General features: G+C 50.6%; 1 protein-coding gene across 1 annotated transcript in view; it reads left to right on the forward strand.

The window, feature by feature from the left end:
• PPP1R16B (protein phosphatase 1 regulatory subunit 16B) overlaps nt 1-9234 on the forward strand; it is a 102575-nt gene extending 93341 nt beyond the window's left edge. Inside the window, exon 11 of the mRNA XM_012755009.3 lies at nt 4543-9234. Coding sequence (XP_012610463.2) covers nt 4543-5052 — 510 coding nt within the window. The 3' untranslated portion in view covers nt 5053-9234. The remainder of the gene's footprint in view (nt 1-4542) is intronic.
• The last annotated feature ends 1236 nt before the right edge of the window (nt 9235-10470 follow it).

Below are 10470 nucleotides of genomic sequence, written 5' to 3' on the forward strand. Positions count from 1 at the left end.
AAGGAACCCAGCTGGCATAGCCAGCAGTCACCCAGCCCTGGAGGAAGAAAGGAGGTCACAGGACACGCTACAGAGCTCAAAACTCATTCCTTTTTTCATCCCCCCCATTTCAAGGCCTTAGATCTGGCAAGGTGCTCTCTAGGGCAGGAATTCTCAAAGTGTGGTCCTCGGACCAGCAGCATCAGCAGCACCTGGGAACTTACTGGAAATGCAGATTCTCAGGCCCCACTGTACATGTGGTGATTCTCATACACACAAGAATTTCTGAGCCACTTATGTACGGGAATATTTGTTCAGCCTGACTCCCAAACTGGGTGTCTGCCAAGGCTCCGCCCTGTTAGCCCTCAGGCCTGACCTTGGTTCACACTTGTGGCAGAGCTAAGTCCCTGGTACCGGGCACAGCAGTGATGACCGCCATCATCTCTTCAACCAGGGGTTCACAAATTTACCTGTACAGTGTAATCACCTGGGGAGATGTTGCTGTTGTTCTTGTTGTTTTTCAATCCTGATGTCTAGACTTCAGTCCAGACTGATTAAATCAGAATCTCAGGAGTTGGGACCTAGGCCCTGTATATGTATGTGTGCGTGCGTGTGTGTGTGTGTGTGTGCATGTGTGTGTAAGTCTAAAGAGAGACTTTATTTGAAATGATTGTAGCAATAAGTGGAATGCTTCAACCTCAGAATTGGCAAGGATCTTGGAGTTCAGAAAGAAAGGAGTTTGTTTTCTAGGGAGGAGGACAGAGGCTAGAAGAACCGAGGGTGGCCTGGGAGGGTGGTGTGATCAGACAGTTGACCAGGAATGTGTGTCCCATGGTCGGCCCATTTCCAGAAGGGTCTCGGGAGAGATGTTCTGCTCTGCGGGGCCTGTTTACCCGGAGGGATGAGTGCAGGTTCAGGGTCCTGTGGGGAGGACAGCTTGACTAAAGTTTGGTTAAGTCATTTAGCAAGCATGTCTTTTCACTCGATAAGTGGGGAAAACAGTTCAGCTACTCGTTGGAGAGAAAAAGAATGAGAATTTGGAGGACTGTGTCTGGGTCGTCCCAGGCAAAGGAGTGGTCATGTGAGGGTTCTGGAAACCATAAGGGGAAGGGTGACTCTGCCCAGTGGGCCATTCCCCGGGACACAAATGGTGGGGAGGTTTCTTTAACCTTCCTGTTCTCTCAGGGCTCCTGTTAAGTTCGACATTGTCCAGACGATTGTGCTGACCACAGGGGGTGTTCTAGGATCAAATGTGCTCTTATTTGTGTAGCTCAGCCCATAATTTGTGCCTAGGCAAATAAATACATCATGAGAAAAGCTCTCTTCCCTCTAACCCACACTCTTCATGCTGTGGTTATTCCTTTTCCTTCAGTGCTTTTGGTTTCTGACACTGAAGATGGATATATGTGTTGTTGTTTTTTTTAATCAATAGACTTTATTTTTTTACTTTTTAAATTTTTTTGAGACAGTGTCTCGCTCTGTTGCCGCAGCTAGAGTGCAGTGGCATCATGATAGCTTGCTGCAACCTCAAACTCCTGGGCTTAAGCAATCTTCCTGCCTCAGCTTCCCAAGTAGCTGGGAACACAGGTGTGCACCACCATGCCCAGCTAATTTTTTCTATTTTTAGGAGAGACGGGGTCTCGCTCTTCCTCAGGCTGGTCTTGAACTCCTGAACTCAAGCAATCCTCTTGCCTCGACTTCCTAAAGTGCTAGGATTACAGGTGTGAGCCACCGTGCCTGGATTAGACTTTATTTTTTTGAGCAGTTTTAGGTCTATAGAAAAATGAGTGGAAAGTACAGACAATTCCCATGTGCTTCCTCATTACCCACCCCCCCAGGTCCCCCATTATTAACATCTTGCATTAGTGTAGTGATGAGCCAATATTGACACATTATTAATACCATTATTAATACCAAAGCCCATAGTTGACATTAGGTTCACTCATTGTACAGTCTATGGATTTTGGCAAATTCATAATGTCAAGTAGCCATTGTAGTATTGCACAGAATATTTCCACTGCCTAAATATCTCTGGTGCTGTATCTGTTCTTCCTCCCAAACCCTGGCAAACACCGATCTTTTACTGTTGCCATAGCTTTGCCTTTTCAGAATGTCATATAGTTGGAATCATATAATATGTGGTCTTTTCAGATTGGCATTGTTATATGCATTTTTAAATCTCTAGATGATTCTAATGTGCATCCAAGCCGGGACCAGTGTCTCAGATCCTTCCCACTCAGAACACTGGCAGGAACTTGTTAGAAATGCTGAATTTCAGGCCCCAACCCAGGCCTGTTGGATCAGAATATGCATTTTTTTTACAGATTCCCAGGTGACTCATAGGCACATTGAAGATTGAGAAGCACTAACTTAGACCGTCAAGAATCTGTCTCTTGGCCAGGTGCAGTGGCTCATGCCTATAATCTCAGTGCTTTAGGAGGCCAAGATGGGAGGATAGCTTGAGCCCAGGAGTTTGAGACTAGCCTGGGCAACATAGCAAAACCCTGTTGCTAACAACAACAACAACAAAAAATCAGTTGGGCATGGTGGCATGTGCCTGTAGTCCTAGCTACTTGGGAGGAGGAGGCAGGCGGATGGCTTGAGCCAGGATTTCGAGGTCTCAGTGAGCTATGATCACACCACTGTACTCCAGTCTGGGCTACAGAGTGAGACCCCCATCTCTTAACAATAAAAAAATAAAAAATTTAGGCCAGGTGTGGTGGCTCACGACTGTAATCCCAGCACTGTGGGAGGCCGAGGTGGGAGGACTGCTTGAGGCCAGGAGTTTGAGATCAGCCTGAACAACATAGCGAGACCCCATCCTTACCAAAAAAAAAAAAAAAAAATTAGCCAGGCACAGTGGCACGTGCCCCTACAACCAGGTACTCGGGAGCAATTTGCGGCTGCAGTGAGCTATGATTGTGCTGCTGCAATCCAGCGTGGGCAACAAAGCCAGACCCTGTCTCAAATAACAACAACAAAAATTCAAAATAATAAAGAATCTGTCTCCCCATGATATAGCATCAGTCTGCCTGCATTGTTCAGAAGGAACCATTTAAAAGAGAAGAGGAAGAAACACACACATAAATGGAAACTTACTGTGGAGAATGTTCTTTGCCTTAACCTAAATATGTATTTCTTGGAGCTCTTTTCATACCAGCATGTGTGGACTTCCTTTAAGCGTTTTACCAGCTGTGGGGCATTCCAATAGAAGTACTGGCCACAATTTCTCACTTAGCCAGTGACGACTTTCAAGCTTTGCATCCACAAGAGAGTATACCTTTGAAACAAAGTCCTAGAAATGGGCTTGCTGGTGCAAAGTATATGTTCTCTAAAAAAAATTTTTTTTGGATGGATGAATAATGCAAAACTATCCTCCAAAGAAGTTGTGTCAGTTTACAGTCTTGTCTATCTCCCTACACACTTGCTAACACTGAGTAATAGCACACTTTAAGAATATTTGCCAATATGATCGGTAAAAATGGTATTTTGTTGTTTTAATGTTATGTCATTAATTATTAGTGAGATTGAATATTTTTCCGATGTTTATATACTATGTATATCTATATATTACTATGGGCTGCATATTAGTGTCCATTGCCTACTTTTTTCATTGGGTAGTTTGGCTTCTAAAAACTGACTTTTAAGAGCTCTTTATATATTTAGAAAATGAGTCCCTTTTCTGTTATATATGTGGAAGATATTTTTCCAGTTTTTTCATGTGTCCTTTGACATTGTTTATGGTGAGTTTTGGTATGTTTTGCATTTTTGTTATTGTAAGTGTTTCTACTTTTTAGTTTCTAGTTTCTAGGCAGCAGCTACTTTTCAAGGTCTTGGTATCCAAGGATCACTGGGTATACAGGATTCTTGGGCGAGAATGTCCTTTGAAGCAGAGATATGCTGGGATTACAGAGGAAGGGTTACACGTGACTGAAAAACTCAACTAAAATTGACTTACACCAAAAAGGAAATTATTGGCTCATGTAACTGAAAACTCAGGGCCCACCTAGATCCAGGAGCTCACAATGCATCATCAGAACAGTCTCTCTCTTTTGGGGTGGGGTCCAGGGTCTTGCTCTGTTGCCCAGGCTGGAAAATGCAGCGTGATCATAGCTCACAACAGCCTCAAACTCCTGGGCTCAAGCCATCCTCCTGCCTCAGCCTCCCAAGTAGCTGGGACTGCAGGTGTACGCGATCATTCTTCCTACTCAGAGTTCTTGCTAAAATTTCCCTTTCCCAGTTGTTCTAGCAAAAGTCCCAGGGTTGAGTTTCACTGAACCTATTTCAGTTAAGAACCTATCCCTGGACCAATCCCGATAGTGACAAAGGTTGATCGGCCAGGGTTTGGGTCATGGTCCATCCCCTGGCGCAAGGCTGGGGTGGGTCAGCTCCACTGAAACACATAGACTGGTGGTTCCCCAGAGGACATGAGGGGCCCTAACACCCAGGTAGGGAAAATGGATGGAGGGCAGGTCCGAACAACAATGTCCCCAGCAGAGGTGCAGGTGGGTAGTGGGTTCAGATCCTCTAGCCAACTGGTAATGTTGTCCTTCTCACTCTCAGAACCCCAGGCTAGAGAAGCCCGTGCTGCTCTCCGAGTTTCCCACCAAGATTCCACGAAGTGAACTGGACATGCCTGTTGAGAATGGGCTCCGAGCTCCGGTCAGCGCCTACCAGTATGCGCTGGCCAACGGGGACGTCTGGAAGGTGCATGAGGTGCCTGACTACAGCATGGCCTATGGCAACCCCAGTGTGGCTGACACCACCCCACCCTGGAGTGGCTACAAGGAGCAGAGCCCCCAGACGCTTCTGGAGCTGAAGCGGCAGCGGGCTGCAGCCAAGCTGCTCAGCCACCCCTTCCTGAGCACCCACCTGGGCAGCAGCATGGCCAGGACGGGCGAGAGTAGCAGCGAAGGCAAGGCCCCCTTGATCGGAGGCAGAACTTCACCGTACAGCAGCAACGGGACCTCGGTGTATTACACGGTCACCAGCGGAGACCCCCCGCTCTTAAAGTTCAAGGCCCCCATGGAGGAGATGGAGGAGAAGGTCCATGGCTGCTGCCGGATCTCCTAGTCTCCTTGTAACGGAGGAGAGCGATGTCCCGGGGAGGGGTCCCTGGAATCCAGGCCAGCCCAACAGCCCTGGCTGGGGAGGTACCAGAGGGCAGCCGGGAGAGGTGGGCTCTGCTTTCCAGAGGAACGCCGACCCCACCCCTCACCCAGCTGCCTGCAGCTTCTCCTCTCCCCAGGTTCTGCTTCCTGCTGCATCGTCCACGCCTACACAAGGCCCGCCGTGGCCTCCTGGCTCACTCTGCTGTCCCATTTTGGGAGGGTGGGCTTGGGATCCCCGTTCTGTTCTTGGTAAAGGCTTCTCTGGAATACTTGCACGTCCCCTATCGACACACAAACGCGCGTGCGCGCTCAATCAGCGTGTGAAGGGATGACACACCTGGGCTCACGGGAAGCAGGTGGGGCTGGAATGCACGGGGTGTTCCCAAAGGGATGGAGGTTAAGACTCAGAGTCTCATCCACTGCCAGCGTGGCTTTAGCAGGGGAGGCGGCCTGCCAGGCTGAGACCCATTGTCCAGCCCAGAGTCATCCCAAGGTCTGGGCCAGCAGCCGCACGTGGCAGGGGCAGGAAGCCCTGGCTGTGTTCACAGGGAGCCTGGACGTGGGTCAGACGGGACGGACACAGGCCTGCTCCCCACAGCCTTGTTGAGAGCCGCCCTCCTGCCCACGCCAGGAGCCAGCCATGTGGTCACTCAGGGTCGAGGGGGAAAAGCAGGCTATTCCACTCCTGGAATAAACCATGTTTTACTCTTGGATAGAAGCATCAAAGGCAGGAACGAGGCAAGGTCAGTGTTTACAAAAGTGCACTTGATAAAAAAATTCTTTTAGGCTGTAAAACTCCGGGTGGGAAGTAACTGAATCCACTTTCTTTTATGGCTAGTATCAGGATCACTAGGTTTTACTGGCCAGTATTGGGAAATGAAGCTAAATGAGGAGCTTTCACTGGAAGCCCTATTCCAGGGAGGGGGTGAATTTATTTCCGAAAAACAGTGACAGAGTCCAGCCCCGGCTGACCTTTGTGAATATCCAGGCTCTTTCAGCCCAGCCCATCTCAGCCAGCCCTGCTTAGACTGAGCTGTCCGAGTGAGCAGTTCAGGGCTGTCTGGGCCTCCCCGCCACAGCAGCCATCTGTGCAGAGCCAGTGCTCAGGACCCCGGGCCCAGCTTGGCCTTTTCTGGAATGCTCAGTGAGGCAAGTCTGCCAGTCTGCCCTTGTGAGTCCCTGCCTGGCCCAGGGGCTCCCGGCCTGCTCCTGTCGGGAGTGGTGATGCCCCAGGGCTGCAGACCCAGGGTGCCGATGGTCACGTCCTGTGTGGCATTGAGCGGAGCAGTGGCAGGGCTGGAGTGGGGTCTCACCCAGCTCTGCAGTTCCACAGCCCTGGTCTTCCTGATGCTGGGGAGGGAGGCCCAGGAAGGGACCAGGAAGGGCCAGCTGCCCTCCACCTCACCCCTGCATTCTCCCCAAGCCCATTTGGGATTGTTGCCATGAGTTGGGCACCTTTTGGTGTTGACTAACAAGCTGCAGGCTTGCCCCCTGCTCTGTGCGCCTTTTATTTGTCCTTAAACTACCTCCTTAGAGTGCTGAAGGGGCTCCCCAGGTCCAGCTCCTAATTTGGGGAACAGATCCACATTCTCTTTAACCTGCTTCTTTCTGAGTCTGAGAAATTCTCCCTGAGGGGCCCCTGGGCTAGGGGGCTAAGGCTGGGGAGCCCCCCTTGTGCCATAACCTTAGTAAGGGGGTCTGTTGTTTGCAGTCCCAGCCCCCTGCTCTGGCCCCCCCCTGGCCCCTGTAACCCGGAGCAGGAGCTGGACCTCAAGGGGCCTGGCTGATGTTCTCCCAGGAGCAGGGCAGCTGGGCCAGAGCACAGGACTCGTGGGAGTGACTGTGCCCCTAGTGGCCGCTGGATGCAGAGAGGGTCTCAGCACCAGGCCACCCCACCCCAACGCCAGGACAGAGGTAGTGTAGAGTAGACAGGCAGCTCGGGAGACTGAAGACAGGTGTACAGGATCTGTCCCACGTCCCTGGGGGCTGGGGTGGGCTTTCCAGCATCTCAGCCTCTGTGATCTAAAACACACATTCCTTTGGCTGAAGGCAGGATTGACCCAGACTGACACCGAAGTCCTTCATGACCTGACTTCAGCTACCAGGTAGGGAGTGCCGAGGGAGGCCACACGCTCCTCAGGAGAGGCAGGTTTTCCCATCTTTTTGCTCAGGGACCAAACACTGAAGGCATTTATTGCCCACCCTGAGCCCTAGAGGCCATTCCCTCCTTCCCCCTTGCCTCCTGCCCTTGGGCCATTCCTCCCCACCCAGGAGACCAGGAATCCCAGCTGCTTCCTCGACAGGAGCCGTCATTAGCTCATGTTTTCAGCCAGGGAAAAACCATTCCCTCTCAGGGCTTTGAGTCCCTGGGGAGCTTTTCCTGTGGGTCTCCTGGGTATTGAGGGGCAAGTCGGGGAACAACCTCCAATGAATGAGCCGGGTCATTCATCTATATTCACTCATGTCATTTATTGAGCACAGGCGACATCCCTGGCTCTGTGTTAGGCTCTGCGGGTGAAGGAGGAGCAAGACAGAGTGAGGAGGACTGTTCTTTAGGGTTTTCATCCCTGGGGGGCACGGGCATGAGCAGGCCCGCTCAGGTCACCTGAGGCAGAGGACCTACAGCCCAGGCTAGAGCCCTGCGCTCTTCAGTTCCTAGATGCTTGGTTCCAAATCCCTTTAGTTGGGAACAGCTGTCATGTTCCCCTCTGGATAACATTTGCCACTCGGTGCAGATGCCAGATCTCAGGTTCTAGGTAGACACCATCCCAAGTCCATCTGGAACTTTCCAGGATAGCTGCCTTCAGCCAGCATCTTTGGGGGACTGCATAATAGCAGTTTGAGGTCAGTGTCTAGAAGAATGTGTCTGCAGTTTGCTGCCAAACGCATCTCAGGTTCTTACAGTCATTGTTGCTTGCTCGTTTAGCTCACTTATTACATAGACTGCCCCCTCCCCAACCTCACCCCGGTAGTGGATAATGGGAGGAAAAGGAGCTTCTTTCAACATTGAGGCCTTTCCATGGCAGGGGCGGATCAAGGAGTTGGAGGCAGCCTAGTGAAGTCAACCAGATGCCTGACCCCTGCAGCTCCCCATAGACTAAAGGAGGCCACTTCCAAAGCAGGTGCACACAGCTCACTGTGAGCGCTGGCCCTTGCTCAGACCTTATGTCGCAAACAATTGAAAGTTGGTGGCTGTCAAAAGATTGTTGAGTTTCTGACCAGAGGCTCAGGGAAGCTGAATGAACCGTAGGCCCAGGGCTCCTGAAGACTTCAGGATATTCTCCATCAAATAGGCAGCATCAGTAAAACTGCTCCTCACTGTCTGGCCAGTTTCAAAGGGCTTAGAAGAGTTAACAAGGGTGTGTCCCCTTTCCTGCCCCACCACAGCGTGCTGGCTTTGTAATAACAGGAGACCATTTGGGTTATTGGTGTTAGCTACCTTTCAATCCTGAGCTCTCTCTCCCACCTGCTCTCTGCCCTGGAGCAGGATATTGGGGTACTTGCCAGAAGGGTGCTCCTTACAAGATGCCCAGAAGGACGGTAATTAAGTCTTGCTATTGTGGCCTGGGGATAGGCTCCCCTCCCCCAGGGCACATAAGAGCAAAGGGTCACATGGTCAGTGGATGACTCTGCAGAAGTGACCCCCTTTGCCAGAGGCTATAGACCTCCGCTCCACAGGAATCTCTTGTTGGCCAGAGAGCCTGCTTCCCCGTGGGCATTGCAGGTGCCACCGTGCGGGGCCTGGCTCTGCGCACCCAGGAAAAGTCTGCAGACCCCCAGCCTTCCGCAATAATCCACCAGACCAGAAGCCACTGATGTACAGAGAACACTTAAGAAAAATGTATTTTATGTGAAAAAAAAAGTTAAAAAACTCTGTATACTGTATCAGCAGCTTTGTGTAAAAATGGCAATCAAGAGAGTCTAATATATTTAAAACTTTTTTTTTAAAAAAAAAATCCTTGCGGATCTTTGATATTGTATTGAAGTAACTTCCAGGTACCTCCTCTCCTTGTGGCCAAGACTGTGGCTCAGCCGCATCCCAGAGGGGCACATGTCCCTGGAGTTGCTCCCAGCTGCCAAGGCCTGTGATGGAATTCGCTGTTAAGAGTTTTTAATTAAGATTATTAAATTCCTTTTAATAACACCTGCTGGTGTGACTGGTTATTGCCATGAGCTCACTTGAATGGCGCCGACTTGAATTCGTGAGGAGGTGGTGCCCGGGACTGAGGGTGGGTGAGGGCTCCCGGCCCCTGCCCCCACCACGGAGGGCTCTCCCGGGACGCCCCTGAAGTAGAGGGAGGTCTGGGGGCTGTGACATAGAGCAGGTGTCTTTCTAGACTGGGAGATGGCAAAAAACTGGTGGGTGGTTGGGAATGACCTTCCTTCCCTCAAATATTCCCTTTGAAATAAACAGGAGGCCCTATAATAGCATATATTAATTCCCTACATTTTCAAAGGTTTTCCTGATGACACTTACGTGTAACAAGGCTGCCCCTCTCCTCTGTTCCATTCTTGGAGAGCACTGGCTTGTCCTGTCCCCTTCCCCTGCCCCCCTCGTCCTCCCCTTCACGTAGCTTACGGTGGGGGAGTGTAATACTGTGTAGCACTTCGCCGTATCACAACAAGACAGGCAGGGCCCCGGCTAGTCTCATGTTACCTCAAGCAGGAGAGGCATAGAACAGCTATGTGGTTGCACAGCCCCAGACCACCCACGGTCCTTGTCCTTGTCGCACGCAGAAGTTTGTCCGTATCTTGAAAGAGTATGGAAAAGGTGCTTTCTTGTAGCCTGCTGGACTCTGGATGCCAGAGCAGGGACACATGGAAGGCCCCGTACCTGGGCTTGAAAAACTTCACAAACAGGCTGGGGATGTTCAGGGGATGGAAAGACAGGGAGAAATGTCCTAACAGAGGTGGGCATTCATCCATTTTAAAAGTTTATTGGCTGCTAAATAATAATGGCAACCTCTTACATTTATGAAGCACTTCACGGTTGTACATACTTTCTCTCCTTTACACAAAGATGTGGCCTGAATATTGACAGTTGCATTTAGCACTGTGGAACTCACGGTGACCCGGACAAGAGGTTTTGGAAGAGGAGCGGGCAGGGTGTTAGCCTGACTGGAGAGGGCTCAGAGAGAACTGGAGAAAAACTGGAGACACCAAGTATGGACAACTCAGTTATGCTGCAAAAGAGAGCAGAGACATGGGGATGTAGCTCTAGAGGAATGTAGGGTCCAGAGGGTTGTTTAAAGATGAAAAATATTTCAGTGTGCTTGTATGCTGATAGAAATGAATCAGTAGAGAGGGAAGTCGATGTTCTGGGAGACAGGAGAGAATTGCTGGAGAGAGGCAGGTCAGCGGCAGAGAGCTGGAAGCTGGT

This window comes from Microcebus murinus, chromosome 16, assembly GCF_040939455.1.
Source record: "Microcebus murinus isolate Inina chromosome 16, M.murinus_Inina_mat1.0, whole genome shotgun sequence".
In the NCBI taxonomy this organism is placed as follows: Eukaryota; Metazoa; Chordata; class Mammalia; order Primates; family Cheirogaleidae; genus Microcebus; species Microcebus murinus.